General features: G+C 51.1%; 2 protein-coding genes across 3 annotated transcripts in view; one reads left to right on the forward strand and one right to left on the reverse strand.

The window, feature by feature from the left end:
- MPPE1 (metallophosphoesterase 1) overlaps nt 1–2,540 on the forward strand; it is a 17,964-nt gene extending 15,424 nt beyond the window's left edge. Inside the window, exons 9-10 of the mRNA XM_012649977.1 lie at nt 195–335; nt 1,724–2,540. Coding sequence (XP_012505431.1) covers nt 195–335; nt 1,724–1,906 — 324 coding nt within the window. The 3' untranslated portion in view covers nt 1,907–2,540. The remainder of the gene's footprint in view (nt 1–194; nt 336–1,723) is intronic.
- Nucleotides 2,541–4,037: 1,497 nt separating this feature from the next.
- The window catches only part of GNAL (guanine nucleotide binding protein (G protein), alpha activating activity polypeptide, olfactory type), a 160,956-nt gene continuing 137,285 nt past the window's right edge, over nt 4,038–27,708 (reverse strand). For both annotated transcript variants that reach the window (XM_012649992.1, XM_012649993.1), the window contains 7 exons: nt 18,490–18,544; nt 16,595–16,668; nt 14,407–14,465; nt 13,924–14,044; nt 11,013–11,143; nt 7,853–7,920; nt 4,038–4,644 (listed from right to left, as the gene is read on the reverse strand). In XM_012649992.1, coding sequence (XP_012505446.1) covers nt 4,498–4,644; nt 7,853–7,920; nt 11,013–11,143; nt 13,924–14,044; nt 14,407–14,465; nt 16,595–16,668; nt 18,490–18,544 — 655 coding nt within the window. In that variant the 3' untranslated portion in view covers nt 4,038–4,497. The remainder of the gene's footprint in view (nt 4,645–7,852; nt 7,921–11,012; nt 11,144–13,923; nt 14,045–14,406; nt 14,466–16,594; nt 16,669–18,489; nt 18,545–27,708) is intronic.

A 27,708-nucleotide genomic window follows, 5' to 3' on the forward strand; every position in this document is an offset into this window, starting at 1 on the left:
AAAAATAAATAAAATCTGGGCTGAGAAGAGTAGATTCTCTCCGAGAGGCCGACCTTACCTTTGATTTTGCATAAACAAGCTAAAGGGATTTTTAAGGGAAAAGTAAAGCGGCCGTAGGGCCGGACTTAGGATGGCATTGACTGAAACGGGGGTGCAGTGCTAACGGCCTGTCTTGTGTCTCCCCACCGGGTCAGCTGCTGTGGTGGCTGCGGCCGCGCCTGGTCCTGAGCGGCCACACGCACAGCGGCTGCGAGGTGCTGCACGCCGGAGGCCCCCCCGAGCTCAGCGTGCCATCTTTCAGCTGGAGGAACAGAAACAACCCGAGTTTCATCATGGTAACATGAAAGTTTATTTTTGTCTGAAAGCTCTCCTAAGTATTTAAATCAACACAGTAATCAACTATTTAATTGCTGCGATCTTCAACAATATACAAAAGCCATAAATAAATTTCCCTCCCTTTGCACTCAGTTCTACACACTGCCCCCTCTCTCAACACCTTTCTAGGAACAAACAAACATGACGTTATTCCGGCACTGAGTGTGAGGGGGGAGGAACGTCTTCCAGGCTGGGATTCTACCCTGCAGGGAGGCCGGTGTCTTCTGATAGTGCGCTGTGTGTGTATAATTTTCTAAGGAAACAGAACATCATTTATTCATTAGCTATACTCTTCTGTCTTCTCTCATTTTCCAAACATGCCCTTTTGCCCTGGCAGAAAATGCTACAGCTTTTTCAAGTTGATTAAAGATGTTTCATTAATGGCCACTTGACATTCTAGTGCCTTCCTTTTAGCCATGGGTTCCCGCTTTTCCATCAGGTACTTCTGCTTCATAAAAAGGTGGGGAAACCCTAACGTTTTAAAATTTAAAGAGATGAAAACATTTGCCACTGTCATTCTACATAGTGAAAATGTCTATGAAGAAAAGCCCATGGAGGTGATCTGGACACATGTATTTCCAGGCAGCAGATTGCTTATTTCAGTATCGAGTGCCTTGAGGACACCCTTGAACTCTTTGTGCCTCACTGACCGTGACCCCGATCTCCACGGCGCCTCTCTGCATCTGTCAAGATGCCCTCCCCCCAGGCCGGGCGCGGTGGCTCACGCCTGTAATCCCAGCTCTCTGGGAGGCCGAGGCGGGCGGATTGTTTGAGCTCAGAAGTTCGAGACTAGCCTGAGCAAGAGCGAGACCCCGTCTCTACTAAAAATAGAAAGAAATTAATTGGACAACTAAAACTATATAGAAAAAATTAGCCGGGCATGGTGGCGCATGCCTGTAGTCCCAGCTACTCGGGAGGCTGAGGCAGGAGGATCGCTTGAGCCCAGAAGTTTGAGGTTGCTGTGAGCTAGGATGACGCCACGGCACTCTAGCCCGGGCAACACAGTGAGACTCTGTCTCAAAAAAAAACTCAAAAAAAAAAAAAAAAAAACGATGCCCTCCCCCCGTCCCCCCGACACCTGACGGGACCCACTGGGCCCGGGGCAGGTTGTAACAGAGCCCAGTGTCCCAGACCTGCTCTGCCCAAGCACGCTTTTGCCAGTGTCTGTGCTGGTGAGCAGTGACTTGGGCAGGCTGAAGGCCATGCCCTTTGGTCTCAGGGAGGAGGGCCACTTCCCTACCTCACCCGATGTAACCCAAGAAGGTGGCCTGTCCTCCTAGGGTGGGCCGTCAAGTTCAGGCCGTGTCTGGCGTGCTCACTGCAGCATGGTGTCCCCTTTCCTTTCCAGGGCAGCATAACAGCCACAGGTCACGCCCTCTCCAAGTGCTACCTCCCGCGTGAGGACATGGTTCTGACCACCTACTGCGGAGCAGCTGTGTTCCTTGCGGTCCTCATATTTGCTCACTTTGAGCTGTTAGCCTCACCTTTTCCTTTCGGTTGGAACCTGCTCAGAAAGCCTAGGACGACGTGAAGAGCAGGCGACGTCTGCACTTAGGAATAAATATCGAAGCCCAAGACATGGAAGTTCAGGCAGAGCTCGAGGAGTGGAGCGGAGGACCAGACCACGTGTAGGCTGTCTGTGCAGACCTCACGGAGACTCTAAGTCACTGATGTGAGTTACTGCAGAATAAATAGTTGATTGGACTGTTCTCATGCTATAAAAATGGAACGTGTACTCTACAACAAATCAGTTTTCTCATTTTTATCAAATATATGGATCATCAGAGGTTGCATCTGTACAGTATGTAAATGCTATTAATGCCATCGCCTGCATGCACGACGCAGTCCTTGCTTGCCCAGGAAGGGCCTGGCAGCCCCCACACACTTGGGGTGTGTGTACATAACACTGGGCTTGCTTCTGTCTGCCTGTGAGGTGGTTCTCAGATTCCTGTATAGTGTAACGCCACACCCTGAAAATAAAAGTACGGGTGCAATGTACAGGAATATAGTGCTTTTCTAGACTTTTGTACTTTTGTGCTAAATTAATGGAATCAGGTTTTTAGATAAGTAATTTTCTCTACAGGAGACCACGTTGTTAGGTCTGAACTTAATGCATTCAATGATCAAAAGAAACTTAAAAAATGGAGGGAATATGGCTTTTGGTATTTGAAAATAAATGTTTTGATAATTTTAAGCCAGATAAAATGTGTTTTTTGTTTTTTTCCTAAGAGTATGGCTCATTTTTTGAATCAAACTTTTAAATAGGACATTTTGTTTGAGGGGAATTGCTGAGTAATAATGCATACAACAATATACTTCACTTTTGGGGAGGGGGCGTATCTCTTCAGTTTTCTTCATGTTTCACTTTGAAAGTACAGGGGAACTGAAAATAATTTCCGTTTATATGTCTCAGTTCGGCGGAGTTCTCTGAGGCAGTTGGTGGGGGCGGGAGGACGGTAATGAGACAAGATGTTTGTTGCACTGACTGGACAAAGTTGTCGTCCTTCCTTTCATGAGAAAGCAGCACTTAAATCCGGATCAGTTCGTAAAGGATTATAAAGTGCTTACTTACAGAGTAAACTTTTAAATACCAAAGACTAAAAACTAAAAGGGAATTAATGTAGTAATGCAGGCTGTCATTTCTCTGGATTTGTACTGCTGAAAACTTAACTTTGGACATTTTTACAGATTATTTGGACCTATGCAAACTGTGCCCAAAACCGTGGCTACAGACAGTCTATGAAGTGTCATTGCTACAGCAGTTCTTACTTTGTAGATATCGTTTGTGTAACACGACATTCGAGGCTGCATTTGCAAATCTTGCAAGTGTGAGAAAGAGCCATTATTTTGATGTTGTATTTCAAAAAAAGGTTTTGTAATATTTCTTCTTCAAAATACAGATGGAGATGCCATCCTCATTCTCCTAGGCCAAACACAAACATTTGATACCATTTTTTCTCTTGCTGTTTGTTTACTTGTATGAGGGAGCCTGAGCCCAAAGCTTTGACTAAGGGAATTACTGAGAAGTCTTTAACTAGCACAGTAATCACAAAAAGTAGTGTCTGCAGAGAAAAAAATCTCTGGTTCCCTGAAGACGATTAGACTGCAATTTGTACCTTGAACCGAGTTCAGGTTTGACAGCTGAGGCTCCAAGCAGTGCCAGCAGGTGGCTGTGGCAACTTGCCATGTTGGTATGACATTGTTGGCAAGATTTGAATGGTTAATGCCTATAACTTACAGGTTTTTTTTTTTAAACCAGGGAATCTTTTATGAAGTACCAACCTGATAAAATATCCCAAATTCTGCGGATACCATTTTTTCTCTTTTTCAGAGTGAGCAGCAGGAAATGTTGACATTAAGCTATTCAACACAATAAAAACACATTTCTTGTACAGGTATAGCCAGGATCAAGGCACAAAGATCTACAAGGATTTTTCTTTAGTAGTTTTACAAAAGAATATTACATTTTGTGGTCTGTACAGTATAATAAACCAGCAAGGAAACAGCAGCACAGAAAGTCTACAGAACAAGCCTATGCCCAAGGGACTGTGGAAGTTTAGAGAACCATTTTTAGACAGGCCACATTTTGCGGCAGTTTTTCTGCCTAAGTGTGAAGTAGCTCGAAGGAGCTCTAATTCGAGTGCCTGGGGCTGGCAGCGACGCTAAATATGACAGGGAAGGGCTTCCTGTCACGTCGCTTGGCGTCTATTCTACGTCCTGGGCCGAGGCAGACCAGGAGGAACAGGCACTTGCCAGCCTGCAGCTTCAGGGGCATCGGAGAGAGCTGTGGCTCACCGCCCTGCGCACGCTTTCGCAGGCACGCTTGGTAACCCGGAAAAACGCATTTTCTCCCCACCTGCTGAGTTCTTAACGAGTCAATGAATGAATGAATGAATGAAGGGCCCTGACCCACAGGGATTTCTCTGCAGTGCCACCGAGTAGGAGTTGACGGTGGGGACGGGCAGAGGTAGCCCGAGGCTTGGGGGTCACCCGCGGGGCAGACACGGAGCAGGACAGACAGCAGCAAGACGGACTGGCACTCACTACCTCCTACCGCGGCTGGGGCTGGCGGACGAGCGGTGCGGGGACACTGTCCTGTGGGCGGCGCAGCGGCGGGCGTCCTCACAAGAGCTCGTACTGCTTGAGGTGCATCCGCTGGATGATGTCGCGGCAGTCGTTGAACACCCTGCGGATGTTCTCCGTGTCCACGGCGCAGGTGAAGTGGGGGTAGCAGTAGTGTTTGCCGTCGCCCGTGGCCGTGCTGATCCTCTGCAAGAGAGAACGTGGCTAGCCCCGCGCGGCCACCACTCGCCTTGGGAGGGGACCTGGGTGACACGCGCAGGGCGGACGAGCCGTCTGAGCGCCCAGCACCGGCGAGCACCGAGAACCTCAGCTCCTCTGCGTCCCCGGCAGGCTGGCGCGGGCTGGCGCGGCGCGGACGGGTCAGAGCCGGGCCTGGGCAGGGCGGTCGGGGCAAGACCTTCCAGAAATGGAGGTCTGAGCCCCAGCTGTGCGGCGGAGTTTTCTGCAAAAATGGAAGTGTTCTCTATCTGCCCTGTTGACGCCGCAGCCACTACTACTGGCTGACCCGGGGACTGGTTTCTAATTCTTTTAGTTTTAATTAATTTGAATTTATATCCCCGTGACCAGTGGTTCTGCAGCAGTCACGTGGCCGCCGGCTCCACACAGGCGACCGTCAGCATTTGCTAAGGGGCGTCCCCTGGCCAGCAGGGGAACGTTTGCAGGTGGTCTGGGAGAAAAGTGCCGCTGTCACCTGACTCTGGGAAACACGGGGTTAGACGTCGTCGGTTACGATCGTCTGAGAGCGAGGTGCGCGGGGCGCTGTGATGCCGCGTGGGGTGAGGCGTGGAGCGAGGCGTTACCAGCTCAACTGTGTCCCCCAGATTGGTGTGCCTGACCCAGCGCCTCGGCTGTGGCTGTGTCTGGAGACAGGTCTTTAAGGAAGTCATTGAGGTACAGTGAGGTCATGGGGTGGGCCCTGGTCCCATCTGACCGGTGACCCCTAGGAGGAGGCCCGGGGGGCGCCGGCACGCGCAGAGGGAGGCGCACGTGCAGACGCGGGGAGGTGGCGCCAGCAGGCCAGGGAGGCCCCGAAGGCACCAGCCCCGCCGGCACGCGCGCCGCGCCAGGCTCCGGCCTCCAGAACCGAGCGACCTGTTGCAGAAGCTGCCCGGCCTGTGGGGCCTTGGTGGCGCCGGGCCTCTGGGTGGAGCCACGCGGCCGGGACAGGCCACTGAAGACGCCCTCACGGGACAGAGCCCCTCGGGCTTCTGAACGGGCCTTTTTCATTTTTAAACTTGCAGACACTGAAGTGAGTGGGTTATGGATCTTCCTAATCCTCCAGCACCAGGTGAGGGACTGGGCACACGCGGCAGGTGCGCGAGTGAGTGAACAACACGCCGCTTCTGTAGTCATCTGACTGCTTGACCCGGGGCAGGGAACCGTCACAAAGCTCCCTGCCATCCGCGAACTTCAAACAGTTCGATCTCTCCACGTACCTGATTTGTCCACTGATTTTCATTAAAAACGATAGAAATAAGCTCGACCAGGAAGACTGGGCGGTCCCAGGCTCTCTGCTCAGCCTCCAGGCCTCTTAGGAGATGACGGCGTTCAAGGTAAAAGAAATGTCGGGCGAGCTTACAAAATACCAGGCAGAGCGCCGGGGAGACAAACACTAGGAAGGGCTCCGTGTCGGAGCAGGCGGCTGGAGGGACAGCACTGTCCACTGTAACTGGCGGGACGCTGGGGCCGACCACTGGGCTCTCCCACTCCTGGCTCCCCGGTTCTAGGTTCCTCCCGCCTCTGGATGGTTCATTGCCAGCCCCCACAGCCCGCTGGGGAGGAAGAGGCCTTGTCTGGGACAGACCCTGGTGGCCCAAGGACTGTGCCGTGAACCTAAGAATGTTCACAGAGCAGGTGGCCTGTCCTCCCTGTGCTCTCACCCTTCTCTGCCCAAACTCACCTCTGTCCCCTCCTCGAAGGACAGTGTCCTCCCTGCACCTCCCTCTCCACTGACGACCTTTATCCCTCTCTTCCCCGGGGCCCGTGGTACCAGAGTTACTGATTAACCCAAGACAAGCTCCTGCCCAGATAAGGAACCGACTCTGCAGTCTGCCTGTGGCAGCTGGAGTTACAGGTTCCTGCTCAGAACTCATTGCCCCTGGCAAATTCTACGATTCAGAATGTAAGTGAATACCTCCCACGCCTCTGTTTCCCCATCTGCAAATTGCATAAAGCCAGGTTTTGTCCACTGTCAGAGAATAAAAGGTTTGTCCAAGGCCTGAATGGTGGCGATGTGCCCACTAATTTTGGGGAGGGTGTAAATGCCTTTCTGATACTCATCTAAATGCCCAACATGTGCTCACCTAATTACCGATTAGTTCTCGTTGGAAGAGCATTTTATGGACCACTTTTTATGTGTCCTTATACTTTATGGCCTTACAAGATGCTCCTGAAAAAAGGACCCCTGGATCCGCCACTGAATTCTGTCACTGGAGACCAGCAGTGCGCGTCAGCCCAGCGAAGGCTCGGAGACCGCGACGGCACAGGAACCGCCTCGCTGCGCTTGGCAGCACGTCCGGTGTGTTTAGCTGCAGAAGCTTTCCCAGCGCCACCTGCTCACTTCCCAGGGAACTCTTGTTCCTCTGAACTCCCTCTGGGGACTTGATTTTTTATCATCCTCACTTTCCACGCGCACGGTGGGAAGAGGGCAGAGCAAGGCCGGGCTGGGGGTCTGACCCCCCTGCAAAGGCCGCTCTGTGGACCATCCAGGGCTGCCCGGGCTCAGATCCCCGCTTCCCCAGAAGTAAACAGTCCCGGGATATGGATTAAATGCCCTGGCGAATGTCTTGGCATTTACGGATTCCAAGCTGGTAAAAACTCATAGCCAGCTACACCCTGTGGGTTATTCGAAAGAAAAAAACACAGATAGATAAATAGAGCAAATGTGGCGACACTTCACCAAATGGCCAATTTGGGTGAAGAGTATATGGGAGTTACTTGTACGATTCCTTCACTTTGCATGGAAGTTTGAAATGATCTCAAAATAAGCTGAAAGAAAATAAAAGCAAATGTCTGGATTTGAGGTCCATTTTTACATTAATCTTTAGCCCATTAGTGCTTTTGGATGGAAGAAGAGTGTGAACGCTTGTGTTTTATACTCGGTTGTCCTTTTTGGGAAATAGAACAAGTGAACAAAGTCTAGCCCACGTAAGTGCCCTTCCCCAGGGGCCTTGTTCTCACCAGGGTCTTCGGAAGCTGTGTGACCCGGGTGAGAAATCCAGCCTCTCTGCGCTTCAGTGTGCTCAGCTGCAAAACGAAGGTGCCAAACCTCTTCCTATCGCTCATAATTTTGGGGAAGATTAAATGAGATCATGAAAAGGTAAGTAATTTGCAAACTGACAGAATAATACAACTCCGAGGGGGTAGGAAAACAAAGGTTAACAAAACTGCTTACCAAAAACAGATCCCGGATGAAGAACTTGGCTCTTGTGACTTTGGGATCTTCTCCTGCATCTGGAGTTGCTGTGGAAATCACAAATTTTATTTAAGTGACTTGAAACAAATACAGAACTCTATGTAGACACAGAAGGGATTACAAACTTGGACTGCTGTGTATACACAGCACTGAAATACGTGTATGGCAAGGCAAAAATGAAAATGTAGTATTTATTCCCTCCTCTTCTCCTAAATCATTTAACTTTCAATAGTTAGAGCTGTGACGAACTTTTCTTTGGTGGTGCTGTGGTCTGACTGCGTGTCCCTCCCAAATTCACATGCTGAGCCCTAACCTACAGCGCATGGCATGGAGGCGGAGCCTTTGGAGGGTGATAGGTCATGGGGGCTCTGCCTTGGTGGCCAGATTAGTGTCCTATACAAGAGCCCCAGAGAGACCTTCGCCTCTTCCATCACGTGAGGCGGATCGAGTGGCACTGTCTCTGAAGCAGAGAGCCCCCCTCGCCAGACATCGAACCTGAGGGCGCCCTGACCTTGGACTTCACAGCCTCCAGAACCGTGAGCAACGAGCTGCTGCTGCTCCTACATTGCCCAGCCTGGGGTACTTTGTTACAACAGTCCCAGCAGACCGAGGCAAGCTGGGGTGGGCTAGCTTCCACCCGCTGCATGAAAGCATCCCGCCGAGCGCTGCCCAGACTGAGCCCCAGAGCCGGCTCCCTGCGGGGCTGTGGCGGAGAGGAGAGCTGGGTGCCTCCTGCTGCTGGGACGGGCCGGCTCCCGGCTCAGCCCCCTCGGCCTCGCTCGCAGGAAGACCCGCTTCCCGCTCCTGCCGCAGACTCGGGCTCCGGGAGCCCCGATGGAGACCAGCTGTGGCAGGCCGTCCTGGCTCCAGGTCTTCCTGAGACGTTCTCCCCTCAAGAGGCTGTGTTCATGGGACTGTCCCCTGCTTTCTGTGACCCACGACATCTGCTTTCCTAAGATCGAGGCTTCACAGCTCAGTGCTCACCACTCTGCCTCCTCCGAGGCAGGGTCTGTGCGGACGTCATCACTCTCGCGGGAGCAAGTAATGGGTGGCTCTGGGGGGCCGAGTCAGGCCTGGCCTGCAGACCTGCCACGCTCTGCCGGAGGGCGGGTGCCAGGGCAGGGGAGGAGCAGGGCACCCACTGTGGTTCCCGGCCCGGGCTGTGCGCTGGAATTGCCGGGGAGCTTGCAAAGCGGTCCACCTTGAGAGAGTCTCGCCTCGTTCATCTAGCGGGGACGAGGCCCCGGCTGTGCCGAGGGGTAATGACACGCACCGAAATACACACATTGTAAATGCACAAAGTGTCGTCACCCCCCTTGGCAACGCCTGCTAGGCAACCACTGACGTGCCTCTGTCACTAGAGTCTGCAGTGTCTAGAGGGAATTTTAGACAAATGGATCCACATGGCACAGAGTCTTCTTCACGTGGATTCTTCCACTCAGCACAGTTGCTGCGAGTCTCATCCCGTTTAGTGCTGAGAAGGTGCGAGTTGAGAGCGAGTGGACAGTGGGCCCAGGGAGAGGCGGGTGCCCTGGGAGAGGCAGGCACAGAGGGACACGGCACGCCACGGGGGAACACCAGGCACTGGGCCTGGCACTGTGGCCACAGCCTGGGGTCCCCCTGGCCGCTGGGCTGGACGGGGCCCTTTGACGTGCGCAGCTGGGGCGGGCCGGCCTCAGCGTATGGGCCGTTCAGCCATGGCAGTGGTGCCCCGTGGCTCAGAGAGATGACTTGGGCAGAAGTTCAGAGAATGTTCTGGAAATGTGAGTGGCCAGATACAGCAAGGTCAGGCAGGAAGCTGTGGCAGTCGCGGAGATGAGGGTCGTGAGGGACGGGACCGAGGTGAGGAGGGACAGAGGGAAGAGCCGGCAGAGGTGGACACTCTGGAGGTGGCTCCCAGAGCCGGGCTCCTGCCTGGGCCGGGAGACGCTGAGGACCCCGCGTGCGGGGAGGACGGTGACGCTGGCCACTGCGGGGGAGCAAGCCACTTCCTGGAGGCAAGGGGCACAGAGCCTTGGTCTCGGAAAGGGCGTCACCAGGCTGAGCGAGGTGAGAGCAAAGGCCGTGAAGAATGTCAGTGAGATTCGCTGTGGCGTACTGGGCCCGTGGCAGGAGCCGGGACTCGGAGCCTGTGCACATTCCCGGGAGCTGCGGTGCTGCTGGCGGCTCAGGGACGTGGCCCGCGGCGAGCCCCGAGCGAGGGCGTCTGCGCAAGGGTGCAACGTGTTCAGGGTTCACCGTGCGTGTGCTTGCAGAGAGCCCGTGCCACGGTGGAGAAGATAAAATTGAACATAACGGGCAAGCTGAATGACTAATGCAAGTTTTCTTTTCCACTTTCATCGATGATGAAAAATAAATCTCCCGAATCTTCACTTTAGTTTCCAGGGAAGTCCCTTTCGTGCTGCTTTATCTAGCTTGGGGTGCCGGCTGCGAGAAGTGGTGCTGTTCCTCCTCAAACCAATCGCTCCGGGAGCCTCTGGCGGCCCTGGTGTTTGCTGAAGCCAGCGACTGCAGCAGCGACCAGTCCTCCCGCTCTACCCTCCTGGTGTTAGCACTGAGAGCCCCCCGTCCCAGGAAACCCCCGCTTCTCCGGTGGCCTGGGATGGGTGGTCACCCTAGCGAAAGTGACCAATGTCGTAGGCAAAGACATCGCTGGAGACAGGAGCATGTGCACAGTGGCCGAAAGCACGGCTGGGGGCCAAAGGCTTCAAGGACTGCCCTGCCTTCACGGGCTCTGCCTGCCTGGCCTTGAACACGGTATGTCCCCTCTGCCTCTCTTTCCACGGGAAAACGTAACAGACACTCCAAATAAGGCTACTGTGAGGGCGAAGTTAGGTCTATTAGTCACAACAGACCCAGCTGGGGGCAGCAGGGAGGAGAACGAGCCCCACACTCCAAAACGCCCCTTTCTCCTGCTGCACGGCTGGACCGGAGAGTGACTCTGAAACATTTCCAGGGGGAATTAATGCTAAACGGGACATTTCAATACTCTAGTACTTTAGGATACGGGCAGTAGGAGAGAGAATTAAATTAATTGGATTTCTTAGATTAATCAGAAGTGTTTGAATTACAGTAATAGGACTTTTGAAAAATCAATTGCTTCTATTCCTCGACTGTGAACAGTGTTTTGAAATCTTACCATCTTCGGGAACGGTATAATTTGCATACTCTGGGAAATAGTCTTCGATTTTTGATTTCCCTGCCAAGACTTTTTCTGCCAGCATATCCTGTTTGTTCAAGAACAAGATGATAGAAATGGTCCGTAACCACCTAAAAAGGAGAAGTAAACATACAAATTTCACATATACCAGTGTGTGAAAAGTCCTTCTAACATAGAAGTTGCTAAAAAAACACTATCATCTTCCTAAAAATGTGCAGGATTTCGAATTGATTGATACACCAGTATCGTAATTCCATCTGTAAGCAATGACAGACAAATACAGGTACGGGTTGAGTATCCCTAATCAGAACATCTAAAATCCGAAATGCTCCAAAATCCGAAATTTTTTGAGCACTGACATGATGCTCAAAGGCAATGCTCATTGGAGCATTTTGCATTTTGGATTTTCAGATCAGGGATACGGAACCAGTAAATACAACGCAAATATTCCAAAATCTGAAAAAATCTGAAATCCAAAACACCTCTGGTCCCAAGCATGTTGGTTAAGGGATACTCCACCTGTAGCTAATGTAACAGTCTGTCGCCTTCTAATTCAGACTCACTGGGGACATAAATGTATTGGTAACAAAGCTAAGGTTTACCTGTGTAACGAATACACTTGGATTTCTGTGGTGTAATTTATCCAATAAAGGGTCAGAAAACACACTGGATGACGCTGAAGTGTTAACAACAAAACGACGGTGACTCATTAGCCAACCACAGAGTGCAATTAGCAGCTGGCTTCCTGCTTCTGCCTTTCTGCCTCCTTCGAACAGGTCTAAGGTTCTCCAACCTTGGAGCATGATATTAACCAGATGTAGATTCACTGCACTTCACATGACAAGCAAACGCAGGAGGCTCAGGTACAGTGTAGGGGGAGTGTGAAAGGTCTCTGTTCTCATGTTTCATGAAACAAGCTGAGAATGACTTAGAATGAGTTCAGCTGTACAAATCAGCAAAGCCCCTGGAAATTCCATTACTTCAAAGGAATCAAGCTGATTAGTCCATAGGAATCTTACCATAAATTAAAAACACAACCCATTTTCCCCTCAAATGGAAACAGCTTTACTGTTTCTTCTTGTTATAAAATACACAGTCTTTGCAAAAACAAATCTTAAATTACAGAAAAACATATAGAAAAAATCCAATGTAATTACACCCAGAGACACTTACTATTAGAATTGTTATGTTTTTATGCCCAGGTTTTCTTCTATGCTCCCACATATTTATAAAAATAAGATCATGATTTTTTTTTTTGAGATAGGATCTCAATCTGTCACCCAGGCTGGAGTGCAGTGGCACAATCATAGCTCACTGCAGCCTCAAATTCCTGAGCTCAAGCCATCCTTCCTCCTCAGCCTCCCAAGTATCTAGTACTAGAGGTACGCCGCCACGACTGGCTAATTTTTCTATATTTTGTAGAAATGGGGCCTTGCTATATTGCCCAGGCTGGTCTCAAAGCCCTGGCTTCAAGTGATCCTCCCACCTCAGCCTCCCAAAGTGCTAGGATTACAGGCGTGAGGCACTGCACCCAGCCAATCATGATGTTTTTAAATCTGCTTTTTCATATAACAATTGTGGTTATTTTCTGTGTGTGTGTATAAATTTATAATAACTCCAAAGTATTCACCTGTATACCTGGTATTTCCAACCCTTTGTCTTTCCCATCAACTTTTTTAATATCATAAAACTAAAAATGTTGTTGAACACTTGATAGAGAAACACTTTTCCGATAATCCAAACCTTTTGCGAGGTCAATTCATGTTTCCTGCCCTCCTTGGTGATATTTCTCCCTACATATTTCAGAAGAAACTCTGATTTTTAACTAAATATGTATGTACTGTGTGTGCCTGCTGGCTGGTCCTTTCTTGAACGGTCCTCTCCGCCACTCTGCAGTGCTAGCAGTTTCAGACATGATGATGTGGTGACTGTGAGCTGTAAGGCATTTTCGAGATCTTCTAGTTATTAGCGGATGTTCTAAACTGGTACATCCTAAAGTTTAAAATCAAACAAAATCAAATTTGAACCCTACGTATACAGTCATCCCTTGGCATCCACAGGGGATTGGGTCCGGGGCGCCTGTGGATCCCCAAATCCGAGATGCTCAAGTCCCTGACATAAAATGCTGTAGCATTCGCATGGAACGCAGACACATTCTCCTGTATCCTTTCAATTATCTCGCATTGCTTATAGTACCTAACACAACGTAAACAGTTGTTACGCTGTTTTTATTTCTATCATTTTAATAGTTTTATTGCTATGTTTAGTTTAGGGTATTTTCGATCTGCGGCTGCTTGGCTGGTCAGACGCAGAACCTGCGATACGGAGGCCGACCGTAATCTCGGAGCCCTGCCGGGGTGCGCCGGGGCCACTCTGTCCTTGGTGTATCTGCACGTTAGACGGACTGAAAGATACTTCCTACTGTTCGGGTTTATCAGTAAGGAAAGAATATATCCGGAGACTAAGCATGAAAGTGAGCTACGCGTATTTATTTATTTATTTTTTGAGACAAGAGTCTCACTCTGTTGCCCGGGCTAGAGTGCCGTGGCGTCAGCCCAGCTCACGGCAACCTCAAACTCCTGGGCTCAAGCAATCCTCCTGCCTCAGCCTCCCGAGTAGCTGGAACTACAGGCATGCGGCACCATGCCCGGCTAATTTTTTCTATATATTTTTAGCTGTCCAATTAATGTCTTTCTATTTTTTCATAGAGACAGGGTTTCGCTCTTGCTCAGGCTGGTCTCGAACTCCTGAGCTCAAACAATCCACCCGCCTCGGCCTCCCAGAGTGCTAGGATTACAGGCATGAGCCACCGCGCCCGGCCGCTATGTGTATTTTTAATAAAAGAAAATCTGCAATCTGATGGTGAGACTGAATTTGTTATTTTGATAACCTGTTGTTCCAGATGCTTTCAAAAAGGTCCAGGGATTCTCTCAGCCTGTTGGTGTTGTTGTCCTCCCGGATCACCATGTTGTAGCTGCTGCAGGCCGCGACGTAAATGATAGCAGTGACGTCTTAGAGAAAAGGGAGAGAAAAGGGAGAGAAAAGGGAAAAAGGCAAGCGCCGTAGTTAGCAGCGGTCGCATGGGTCATGTACAGCACACCCGCGACACGCAATGACTTGAGTCTTCACCGCATGAGTGGCTGTTTCAGTGACGCACGCGATGAGGACCCTGCCCAAAAGGTAACCGTAACTTTGGGGTGCGCGAGTTCTTTGTTTGTAAGGCTGACAGATATCTATGGAAGATATAATAATCGTCTATAAAATGCTACGCTTCATACACTGGCTAGAATAAAGATAGTCTAATTCAAAACAGGAAAACGCAGCCACAGCGGGGTGTTAGAGTCGCCCCGTCTTCTCCGAGCGCGACAATCACCGTTAAAGCACTGGATCCATTTCCTCCTCTCGTCCCGCTGGCCGCCGACGTCGAACATGCTGCGGAAGAGCAACAGGAAGACAGTTATCTGGGGGAACCGCGGGACACTTTTATGCTTTTTCCTTTGCTATCGGCAGGTTCCAGCCGTTGCCACGTGGGTCTGGACCCAGCTCCGGCCGCTGTCCCGCCCGCACCACCACCGCTGCTGTGCTCTGGGCTACAGGTGATTCCGCCTGTCCCGGCCTCCGACCCTCCTCTCTCACCCCACGGCGGCTGTAGAGGTGAGAGGGCATGACAGCAGGTGGCAGTGTCCAGGGGCATACAGTGGGGGCTTAATAAACACAGCGGTTTCTAGTTTAAACTCCCTCTTGCTCAGACTTTCAGGCCTGAGTGCAAGCACAGTCCCTGCCCGGGGCAGATCCTTCTTAGGACTTGTCCCAGCTCTCGGGACTCGTGTCCTCCCTCTCCTGGAGAACCGAGAAAGGCCCCTTGCTGACCTACCTACATCGACGCCATCTCGGTCACCAGCCTCCTCTGCCCCGTGCCCCGCAGTGGGCCTTTCCCACCTTCTCTGCCACCTCTGCCCGGCCTGGCCGGGGGCGCACACCGGCTGCCGCTGGTTTCTCAGCCACGCCCGGCCCCTCGCAGCCCCTCCTCAGCGCAGCCTCTGGCCCGAGTCACTCCTCCCTCTGCAGAGTCTCTCTCTATGCACCCGAATCCTGCCAGATCTTTCCAGCCTCCTCAGGCGTCTCTGGCTCTGAGGTTCCTCCTTTCCCTAAACTTCCTGCAGGTGCTCTAGGACCACACAGCTGTGTGTAATTGTCCCGGCAGGTTTGTCAAAGATCTTACTAGATTTTCACGCGTGTGCTTTGCCGTTAGCACATGCGGGGCACGCTGACGCACTTTATGAAAACACAGGAGCTGATTAGCAGGACACTTTCAAACAAAATCACGAATGTGGGGTAAAACTTCATTGTTCATAATTCCCCTATGCAGGGATGCGGTTATATGTGGCAAAACCACAAAGCACCAACTCCGAGCTGCGCTGTGCACCCCTCCCGACAGCGCAGAGAGGCTTCGCTGGGTTTTATCCAGGATGTACGTCCTGGCAGTAGCGTCATGAGGGCTTCTCAGGAATCCAGAAGCAGGTGCCACCACCTGTGCGCTGGGGAGCGCTCGGCACCTGGGAGTTTCGGAACAAGCAGAACACGGGACACCTGCTGGTTTGTCACCACTGGCTTGCTGAACCGAGTCAGACGTGCCACGGGGACTCGGGAAAGGTGTACGGCAGCACAGGAGACGAGGGAACTCCAAGGACTCACCGCGGGCTGGGATTTGAAGGGTGCTTTGATGACAGATCTGTGGGGCGTGCTTAGGCCACGGGGCATCTGTGGCTCAGAGCGTGGGATGAGCAAAGGCACTGTGGCAGAAGGGGCTGGGGCGGATGGAAGGACCCTGACTGCAGTCCAAGCTGGTGGGGCAGGCGGCAGGTGGAGGAGCAGGGCTGGGGGTGGAGGCTGGTAACAGGGCTGGGGTCGGAGGGTGCAGAGGCGATGGCGAGCCCCGAACCCTTTCCCACAGAGGAAGAGCACGATCCGAGCTGTGCTTTGGAAAGAGTCATTTCCCGGCAGTGAGCAGGGTGGGCTGGAACGGGTGAGCCAGGACGTGGGGACCAGCGAGACCCCTGCTGAGGGAGTCTGGGGGCGGTGACAGGGTGCAGGGTCATGGCCACAGGGATGGCAAAGAGCACGCGGTGCACCAGCCTCTGTGGAGGGAGAGTTAACCGCTTCTCTGGGGAGGAAAGTGAAGGAAAAAGCTCCTGCAGAGGCGTGTGTGCCCGGCAGCCCGGAAGATCCCTCTGGAGGCAACACGAAGTTGCGGGTGTCAGTTCTCAAACCGTGGCCGTGCGTCCCAAAGATCGCACGCTGGAAGAATGGATCTGATGAGGCTCCTGATCTAACAAAGCACCAATCGAATCTACAACTCGGATGAGAACATCGTTTTCTTTTCAGGTATTCTCATTTCCACTCTAAAGGTGGTGAAAATCAACACCTCAGCCCCTGCCAGAGTCCCAATCTCGCCCAAGCTGCCCTCGTCTGAAAGGTCACCACCAGCGTCCCAGGAGTAAGCTGCCTCAGGCCCCACGGACACCGTCCCGCAGCAGCTGTGCTCTTGGCGACATACTCACTGAAAATTCACTTTGTCCACTTGGAATCGTGTCTCAAATATCCCCGATGTCAGAACTCGGCATCTGAGGAGGTCCTGGGGGCGAGAGTGGGAAGCACACACGTTACATCACTGTTCCCCTTCACAGGAAAGCCCTGGTGCGACTCCAAGAATTGAGTTTCTGGCCAGGCGCAGTGGCGCATGCCTGTAGTCCCAGCACTTTGGGAGGCTGAGGCTGGAGGATTGCTTGAGCCCAGGCGTTCAAGGTTTCAGTGAGCTATGATCGCACCACTGCACCCCGGCCTGGGTGAAAGAGTGAGACCCTGTCTCTAAAATTAAAAAAAAAAAAGAAAAAAATCAGGCCAGGTGAGGTGGCTCAGGCCTGCAGTCGTAGCACTCTGGGGGACCCAGGTGGGAGGATTGTTTGAGACCGGCCTGAGCAAGAGTGAGACTCCGTCTCTGCCAAAAATAGAAAAAATTAGGCAGGCGCAGTGGTGTGTGTCTATCTTCCCAGCTGCTCAGGAGAACCCCTTGAGCCCAGCAGTTTGACGTTGCACTCCACCCAGGGTGACAAGAGTGAAACTCTGTCTTACAAAAAAAAAAAATCAAAAATTTAAAGGAAACAATAATAATTAAAAACTCAGATGAATGTTCTCTGTTTCATGCTGCAGAGAAAACATGATGAATGTATCGGTTTGGTCCTTAAAGACTTGATAACTGTGCTTTGGTTTCTTTAAGAGTTTTTTTTGTCATTCATGAAGGCCTCTTACGGATTGTCATGCACCTGACAGCCAAGTCACGGCACCCATGGGTCTGAGGCACGATCTCTGCGGTGTCGTGCCGCTGCAACTGCGGAGCCGCCCGCCGGCGTGCGCGACAGTCTGGGGGAGAAACCACAGGAAGCGCACTCGCATTCATGGGCCTTGAATCTCAGGGACCGGCTCATTTCAGATTTACTCGCCCTGCCTTGCACACTTCTGCTCTGAGATAAAAGATGAAGTGGCCCTGAGGGGACAAGAAGCCACGTAGCCTCACAAAGCTGACATCTCTGGTGCATCTGGCAGATGCCGGGGATTTCTTGCTGACGGCCAAGTCCACCGTGGCATTAACGAAGCAGCCACTCCGCCAGGACGCTGGGAGAGTCCCGTGTCAGCGCCACGGTTCGGACAGCCTTCAGGGACTGGCTGAAGACCAGGAAGCCTGAATCGCTCTGTCGGATCATTTTAGACTCCTGGAGTCACCCTCAGAAAGGGACGAACTTCAGGGGGAGAGAATCTCAGACCTGCAGGGGAGGCCGAGAAGAGCGAGCCTCCAGGGGCCCAAGGCCAAGGCCCCCAGGGGATACAGACGCTGGGGAAGTTTGCAGAGTTTGGTTTGGGCAGAGGCCCCCTCACTTCCTTGGGGTTCTCTAGCTCCAGAAGCACCTGAGGGCTCCTTAACTGACCACTCCGGGACCCTGCGAGTCTCTGCAGCCGCCCGTGGGCCGGGGGCAGAGTCCCTCTCTGCTAGTTACAGCAGTGGGGTGCTCCTTTCTGGCTCAACCCAAAGCAGAAGCTCGGAGAGTTCGCTGTGAGATGGGACCCAGTCCTGGGGCTGCCGTGTGAAGCTGGGAAATGAAGGCCACGCTCTCCCGTCGATGGCGCGGGAGCAGCGGGATCGCAAGTCCCAGTCTGCGGGTGAGCCGCTTGCACGTCGGCAATTTGCACGGCCACTAAGTGTCAGGGTCCCCAGCCAGGGCAGCAGAGGTGCGGGGCTTCAACACGCCGCCTACACACGCAGGGGCAGCACACACAATTTGGGAGTCACTATTTTAAGGATTCCCCTCCCCTCCGTTTAATCCACTTTAGCACAACCACTACTTAGTATCGGGAGTCACTCCCCAGTTTCCGCGGTGGTGGCGGGCTCTGCCCCACGTACCTGGTCCGTGGGTGTGTAGTCAACCAGACTGACGCTGTCGATTCTTTCCAGGAAGCTGCAAAGAAAGCGGCACGGTTGAGACGTGCTCTCTGCCCACGTGCCCCTGGGGCTGCCGGACACATTAGTGGGACGCTGACACAGGTACAGCCACCGAGGCCGCAGGTCAAGAAGCTGAGCTAAGTCCCCACTTTCTTTCCTGAACACACATTTGTCTGGACGCCACAACATCCCTGACCAGGGCAGGGGACTGCATTCATGTTTCCTTTCTGCCACCTTCCCTCCTCCCGCTTCCCCACTGCCACGGGGCGGGGTGGGGCTGCTCAGAAATCGAGAAGGAGCTCGGCCTCCCTCCCAAGGCCAAGCTAGTAGAAGAGTACCTTGCGATCTAAGTAAAAAATGGAAGGTGGTAGATGTTCCTTTAGCAGAAGCTCCTACTCAGACCCAAAGTTGTGTGTGTGTGGGGGGGTGTGTGTGTGTGACTGGCAGTGTGCACGATGTGTGTGTGACTGAGTGCACGATGTGTGTCTGTGAGTGTGCAGATGTGTGTGACTGTGTGCACGTGTGACTGTGAGTGTACACGTGTGACTGTGTGACTGAGTGTGCACGATGTGTCACAGTGCACATGATGTGTGACTGAGTGCACTGACTGAACGTGTGTGACTGCACGTGTGTATGACTGTGTGCACAATGTGTGTGACTGTGCATGACTGTGTGTGCACGATGATTGTGTGCATGAGTGTGACTGAGTGTGCACGATGATTGTGACTGCGCGATGAGTGTGTCTGTGAGTGTGCACGATGTGTCTGAGTGTGCACGATGAGTATGTGTGACTCCACGATGAGTGTGAACATGTGTGACTGCATGAGTGTGTGTGACCATGTGAGTGTGCACGATGAGTGTGTCTCAGTGTGCACGATGAGTGTGAATGTGACTGCACGTGTGTGACTGCACGTGTGACTGCATGTGTGTGACCATGTGAGTGTGCACGATGTGTCTGAGTGTGCACTGAGTGTGACTGCGAGTGTGCACGATGAGTGTGTCTGAGTGTGCACGATGTGTCTGAGTGTATGTGTGCACGATGAGTATGTACGACTGAGTGTGCATGATGTGACTGTGAATGTGTGACTGCACGATGAGTGACTGTGAGTGTGCACCATGAGTGTGACTGAGTGTGCATGGTGTGTGTGTGACTGCACGATGGGTGTGACTGAGTGCACGATGAGTGTGACTCAGCGTGCATGAGTGTGCACGATGAGTGTGTGAGTGTGCACGATGGGTGTGTGGGGCACACCTGGCGAAGCCTGTCAGTGTAAGATCCATCCCCGCCGTCGATGTGACCTGCTGGAGGGAGAAGCCAGCGGCGGGCAGGCACCCACGGGTCTGCCTGCAGGTGGACGCAGCTGTCACGGCGCCACTTCCCCGTGTCTTCGTGCCCCGAGAACGTGGCACTCCTCCTGCAGAGGCCTCCCCTGCCCATCTCGGCACCAGCCTGGCTTTATGGTCCTACAAAGTCCTTACCACCTCCTGGCACATTTTACATTTATTGTTGATCTGTCATTATTCGTCTCTTCCACTAAAATGTGCGGCCTGCGGAGCAGGTCTCCGTCCTGTTGGCCTGGGTGTCCCCAGCACCTAGCTCAGGGCCTGGCCCCAGGACAGGTGGAAGGAACCAGTGTCCTCTGTCCTGATCCCCCTCCTGCAGACAGAGTGAAGAAGGGCTGAGAGGCCACACAGGGACCAGGAAGAGCCAGGGACAGGTTAACTGGTGAACAAAGGACACTTCTGGAGAAATGGGGCAGCAGGGCCTTCTGGAAGGAAGAAGGAGAGAGTGAGGAGGGAGGAGGTCTGAGTGGCCCATGCTCCCTGGCTGGGGGCATCCAGGTGGCACCTGCGCATTGGCCAGCAAGGCTGCAGCAGCGGAGGGCAGGTGTGGACAGACCGGGGCCACGCCGGCTTCCCTGCCTGCCAAACGGGTGGGTGGGCCCCGTCACTGGGCACGTGCGGTCAGGCGGCCTGTGCTCATGGGCATTCTGCATGGCGGAGGGGCATCGCCAACTCCACGTGCTCTTGCACCGGCCCCACGAAGGCCCCCAGACGCTCAGCGTGGGCAAGAGGGAGGCAACGGGCTTTGGAACGCGCCTTTGGACACGTGCACCCCGGCACACCGTGACTTTGAGCTGCAGGCGCTGACAGTCGGCAGACGCAGGACCGGCTGACTGACCCCCTGGACCTAAAGCCACGAGTTCCCCGAGAGAAAGGTGCCCGCCAGGTACCAGGACGAGAACGTTCTTATCACCAGAGACGGGGAGCGATGCTGAAATGGACGTGTCCAAACGAATGCGCTAAAATAACCCTTTCACGAATTCCTCCAGGTATTTCCTGGCCCCTGTCCCAGGTTGCTGCCCCCAGGAGCTTAAATCCTTCCCCTTTGTCACTTCTCCATAAATTTACTGTTCTTTTGTCAAAAAGGTACATAAGCTCTCGGTCCTGGACGCTTTGTCGCGTCTTCATTTTTCTTATGAAGTTCCCTGCGCGTGTACACATATGGCATAAAACGTGTGCGCGCTGCCTGCTGTTAACCCGACTCCGCCTGTCACTCCGCAGGACCCAGCCACGGAACCTAGGAGGGGAGAGGGAAGGTCTTTTTCCCCTCTATAGAGGCAAAGGGGGCCATCCTTACGAACCACCTGGCCAAAGGCACCGTGAGACCACTTGAGTCTTTTGACCACCTTAAGTCCTTCCAAAGACAGCAAAGACAGCACCTGGTGGCCCGAGGGCCTGGCCCTGGGGTGATTCTGGCAGCCTCTATCCATACACCCTCGGTTTGGCATGAGCGGCACCCCCTGGACAGGGAAGCCACAAGCAGAATATGCGGAGGGGCAGCAGTGGGTCTGCTGGTGTTGGGAATGTCCTTTCAGAGGGACAGGAAGTGGTGGGGGCAGCTGTGACCTCGACCGTCAGCAATGAGGTCATTTCAGCCGCAGGCCGAGGGAAGGGAGGCTACCGAGGTGTCTGTGACTGCACCGGCTGACTGTCTGAGGACAGTGGTTCCTTCCACCTGCACTTACTGGGGCCAGGTCCTGTGCTAGGCGCTAGGGACACCGGGCCAACAGGACAGAGACCTGTCCCATGGGCCTCCCATTTTAGTGGAAAAGACAAATCACAACAGATCAAAGAATCCATGTAAACTATGCCAGGCCGTGGTAAGAGCCCTGTAGGACCATAAAGCCAGGCTGGCACGCAGGCGGGCGGGGGAGGCCTCCGCGGAGGGAGCGCCATGGCTCCGCAGCTGGGAGAGCTGGAGCAGGGGCGCGTGGGGGACACTGTCCATGCACAGGCGGGCCAACGTGGAGTCCTCAATGGAGGTCAACTGCTTCTGCACGAAGACTGTGAGGCAGACATGACCCAGCTCATGGGGCCACTGAGAAGCCAGAGGGATCCCGCCCTGCCACTGGCCTCTGTGGAACAGGCCCTGCAAGGCCTGGGAGGTGCCCGCACGCCCGATGGCGGTGACGTGGCCGAGGGGGTGGTGCTGGCTCGGGAGGGGATGAGCAGTGCTGAAGTGCCCTGCCCTTGTCTGAGGCCTGCTTTGGAAACAGCAGTGGCTGCCGGTGTGGAATTCGGTGGCATGGAGAGCACCAGGGAAGGGCGCCCCAAGCTCCTGAGCACCTAGCAGGAGAGGAGCGAAAAGACCTGGAACCTGTGACGAGGCCACGGAAGCTTCCGTTGGGGTGGGGAGGGAAGGCCACGCTGTGGCCGGCAGTGTTGGGGGGCAGGGGGGGGGAGCATTTTCTGCAATGCTCCGATTCGGAAATGGTCTGTCCTCTTGACAAGGGACATACAACACTGAGCGTGGGCTCAGAGACTAATCTGCTCTGATTAGAAGAGCTGGAAGGAACTGAAAATCAAATATGAAGACTTTGGCTATAGTTAGAGCTTAGGAAGCAACCAATTTAAAATAGGATGAACACAGGGTGGAGGGAGGTGGGTGAATTTATTCAGATGGTAATGACTAGCATGAGCAGAAAGAATGAAATATGGTTAACAAAAAAACACATCTGAAGCTCTTGAGAGATGCGATTAAAGACCGCCTTCCCAAGGAAGTGGTGGGTGTATCTTCTCCAACACCATTAAAGGAGAGCGATTCTGAGATGTGGGTGACACCGGCAAAGCCAGTCCCTACTCTCCGAGATGGATGCTCAAAACTCCTTCCAGCTCCCATGCCTAACCATCCCAGGGAGACCTGAGAGGTTTCACCGAACATTTCCAAGAGTATCTTCTGAATTGTTGCTGATGCTACTCTGAGTTCATGAATTTCAAGTTTGTGCAATGAAAATAAAATGCAAAAATTCACCCCGGAGTGTGAATGTGCCACTAGTTCTTTAAAAGACTCTAAGGAATAAAGAATGTGGTGGTAGATTTCGGCCGGCCTCCTGCTTTGATCTGTGATCCCATCAGCATATTGCACAGCACTCTGCAGCAGCACTTCAAATTACATATAGAGAGAAGTTGTGAAAGGCTCTCCCAAATCACACGCAGAATGTTGCATACATTAACAGCTACATTTTAAAGGGTGATAACATTGTCTCCTTAAATTTGCCACTGCATGCTGAGCAGAAAAATTAAGACCTAAGAATGCCCCCTGCAGACTATTCACTGGAACACCAGATACACAGTTGCAAAACGATACCAAGTTACAACTGTAAAAAAGTCACTCGCATTGTGGACACTATAAAAAAGTGGTTACAAAGCAATTTTTTTTTACTTTTTTCATTATTTCCTGCTACAGCTGAGGATATTCATGTCTGCAGAAGTGTTTTTACTGTCATCATTTAGATCTCCTTTCTGTTTGATATTGGCAAAAAATAACAATTCATTGTTTATATCCCATCTTAAAATAACTAAAATAACTCAAAAGTCACAGAATTCTTAAAGCCTTGGAGTTGATCAGAAAGAGGGGACAAAGAGAGTCACGAAAAGATGAAAATTATTCTATAAAAGGTCTTTATAATTAAACTACTTGATCTCAGAAAAAGTACCAACTCAATTTAATTAAAATGTATTTAAAACTATTTCTTTTGTGAAAAAAATATAGCAAGTTGGAACTCTGTCAGGGCAAATAAAAAACTTTTCTTGGGATGTTACTGAAATTTAATTCGTGATAGCTATCTATAAGATATAAAAATACTGGTGGAGAACATTATTCATTCAGTGACAATGTGCCAGGCAGTTCTACCCGGTAGCCGGGTTAGGGTCCGCGCTCCTTAGAAAGGGGTTCCCAGACCAGCAGGACGTCAGCAGCATCCGCAGACCACAGCGTCAGAGCCTGTAGTTCAGCCACGTCCCCGGGGACCAGTGATCAGTCGTGACCCGTCATCGGTGTGTCCCTCTCGGCTTTCCCCGCCTCCCCGCTCTGTGCTCTCATCTGTCCACGGGCACAATCAGCTCCGATGGCGCCTGCGCCTGCTCCTTTCCTCGTGGTCAAGTCCACGCTTTTAATCTGGCCTTGAGTCCTTTGCAATCTTTCCACTCTCGCCTTCACTCTCCTCATGTCCCAAAGCCCTCCACTCCTGCCGAACCTCCCCGTAGTGTAGCCTCTCAGAACCTGTGTCATTCCTGCTTTCCTCCCCCTACTCTGAAACTGGGGGTTAAACCCTGCCAGCACTGAGCCAAGTCTAACTGCCCTGCACACAGCAATCCCCTTTTCCTGGTACTCGCTGTTTCATGATCTGATAGCATGGTCCCCGCCTTATACTGACTTAACCCTCCTTCAGGGCTGAGATGTAAAATAACAGAGCGCACTAATCTTAAGTGTTCTTCTTGACTTTTAAAAAAACATCTGTATACACCCTTGTCCACTTTTTTCTGTGTATGCCCTATCTTCCTAATTGTACGGAGTATCATTTAAGGGCAGAGAATGTTTTTATGTCTAGGATGAAGTCCCACATAGCTGGCACGTGATATACATCAGTCTAACTCTTTTCCTGTATCGAGTCATCTGAATAGACACTGCTGAACTGTTTGTCTCGACATTATTCAGGGCGAAGAGAGGACGTGCGGACCCTGAAGAGCAAACGTTTCGTTCCAGAGAAATGCTGTTAAGGGAAGGATACAGTGCTCCTGGGGGTCATACCTGGGGATTTGGCCGGGGCTGGCGGCGCCAGCTTTGCCTTTCTGTGTCTGTTATGGGAGAGCTCCCAGCGCTCCCGGAGTAAGGGCACCCAGGGGAGGCACGCGCCCATCCCGGGATACACCCCCGACCCACTGCGGGAGGTACCGCACCAGGCCCAGGAATGGAGACCAACACAGCCCGGTCCTGCTCCCTTTGGAACTTACAATCTAGTCGTAGAAAAATGAACCTGGCTGAATCAGGTAGGCATTTTGCTAATCCAGTCAGCTGATTTAAAAAAAGAAGATTCCAGGATCCTGCTCATTGGTTTGTTTAATGTTCACTGGCTTGTATCTTTTTGCTACTGTTGAAGCGTCTTGAGCTTTTGGATATGGGCTACAGAAGCGGCCCCCCGCTGTACTCACACGTGGCTGCCTGTGTGTACTGCCGGGGAAGTCCCTCCCTCTGCTTGTCAGTGTGAACGTCTGGCTGACTCTGGCACTACGCTCAGTTAATGAGGCTATCTGACTGGTGCTGATTTCAGGTGGTCTTTTCCAAATCAAAGACAGCCGGGTAGGCACGGTGTTCAAGCCTCACGGTACGCCTGTACTGAAAAAGCGCGTATTAACAGGCGCACTGACACTCCTTCAGGAAGAAACAGCTTTAGTGAGAGTTTCTAATAGCACACGCAGTATCATCTGGGTTCCTGAACCGAAATAAACCAAAAGCAGAGGAGAGGAGAAAGCTAAGTTTGTGTTATCAGTCCCCTCTATTTTTTTTTTCTTTTCTTTTTTCATGAGACTCTGTTGCCCAGGCTAGAGTGCTGTGGCGTCAGCCTAGCTCACAGCAACCTCAAACTCCTGGGCTCAAGTGACCTTCCTGCTTCGGCCTCCAGAGTAGCTGGGACCACAGGTGAGCACTACCACATCTGGGTAACTTTTCCCATTATAAATCCATGTTAGAAATTGTACATGTGAAGGCAGAAAAATGGAAGAAAGAAATAAAAGGTAGTACTATGTAGTTCCATGGAAGATTACTATTTCCCTGGTATGTTTGAGTTGGATCCTTTTGTAAATTGTATCTTTGGGCTGGGGAAGTTTCAATAGGAAGACAAACCTTGTTGCCGTGAAGAAGCAATTACAGTAAAGAAGTAACTAGCGGGCTCCTAGAAATGTGCAAGGCCATGCTAACCAAACAAAAATTTGGTAAGATTGAGAGTGAGCTGGGAAAAATACCATGCTTTCTGAACCAAATCTACCTCTGAATTTTTAACTTTTAATGTTCAGACTTCTGAACATCTAAATATTAAAAAGACAAACCCTTAAATATGAGGGTTAGTCCTCATCTGCATACACCTGTTATTTTTTTTTTCTTAAACACTCATTCACACTGGAAAACATTATAATGGCAAATATTTGGCTATGAATCTTTTTTTTTTTTTTTTTTTGAGACAGAGTCTCACTCTGTTGCCTGGCCTAGAGTGCCGTGGCGTTAGCCTAGCTCACAGCAAAACTCCTGGGCTCAAGCAATCCTTCTGCCTCAGCCTCCTGAGTAGCTGGGACTACAGGCATGCGCCACCATGCCCGGCTAATTTTTTATATATAGTTTTAGTTGTCCAGATAATTTCTTTCTATTTTTTTAGTAGAGATGGGGTCTCGCTCTTGCTCAGGCTGGTCTCAAACTCCTGAGCTCAAACAATCCGCCCACCTCGGCCTCCCAGAGTGCTGGGATTACAGGCGTGAGCCACCGCACCCGGCCTGGCTATGAATCTTTCTAAGAACTTAGAAGAGTCCCTGTAGTTATTTCTGAAACACTGGAATTCTTTTATGGAGAAATCTTCCAGTGAAGGAAAGGGAGAATTAAAAAAAACTTATTTAACTTATAAAATGCTTGCCAAGGATTTTTGAAAAAATCTTTCAGAGTAGGATGCATACTCATGCAAAAACATGCAGTTTAAAATGATTTATTTGACAAATTTCTGTGATTTACATTTCAGTGTTTCAAGTGCAAAAGTGAGGAAATAATTCATGGGCCTTTAGTGCTTCTGAAAATAACATTTATAACTCATAAAAATGTACATTCATATAGTATGAAATGAACGTATTTTAAGAAAGTTCAAGCATATATGAGCATTGTTTAATTTCACAAAATATATTAATTTTGTTGGGGATATTTGCACTATAAAAGGGTCCTCAATTTACCAAAGGATTCAACATTAAGCTATTTTTTAAGTCGTAATTATTTTTTCGAGTCTAAAGAGGGGTTAGACTCATGCTATACTCACACATGGCTGCCTCTGTGCAACCATGCGGATGAGAGGAGACACGGCCTTCTAGAAGGGTGTTCTTGAGAGAAGATGCTGGGCAGACAACCAGTAAGTGTCCCTTCAAGCAGACTTCTGAACATCTAAATATGAAAAAAAAAAAACCCTGAAATATGAGGGTTAGTCCTCATCTGCATACACCTTGTTATTTTTTTTTCTTAAACACTCGTTCACACTGGAAAACATTACAATGGCAAATATTTGGCTATGAATCTTTCTAAGAACTTAGAAGAGTCCTTGTAGTTATTTCTGAAACACTGGAATTCTTTTATGGAGAAATCTTCCAGTGAAGGAAAGGGGGAATTAAAAAAAACTTATTTAACTTATAAAATGGTTGCCAAGGCAAAAGCAAGTTGCTGTTTTCCATATTTTGAGGCTATGAGAAAGTGGTGGCTACATGCTTTACTTTTCAGCCAGGGAACACACACTGCCATTCCTGGGAAGACGGTCAGGGTACAGCTAGCTGGGCTACTGTCTATAAAGTCAAGCCTGTCTCTTTCCTTCCAATCCTCCCTTTTTCCTTCTTCCCAGATTTCCAGCTGGCTGGATGCATATTTAAGTTATTTGCATGGCTAAGTAAAACATTCCAAATTATATTTTCAAGGTTTTTAAAGAGATGTTGCTTTTAGACAAATTAATAAATGCAAATAATTAGAACTTAAAATGCAGTTCTAATTTTATTTTTAGTTTTGGTTGTTAAAAATCAAAACAAACCAACACAGTCCCAAGAGTTTTCCCAAACTAATCAACAGTTCTTTGGCAATGTTAGAGTAACATGACTGCCGTG

Source organism: Propithecus coquereli, unplaced genomic scaffold (genome assembly GCF_000956105.1).
Source record: "Propithecus coquereli isolate 6110/MARCELLA unplaced genomic scaffold, Pcoq_1.0 Scaffold308, whole genome shotgun sequence".
NCBI lineage: Eukaryota > Metazoa > Chordata > Mammalia > Primates > Indriidae > Propithecus > Propithecus coquereli.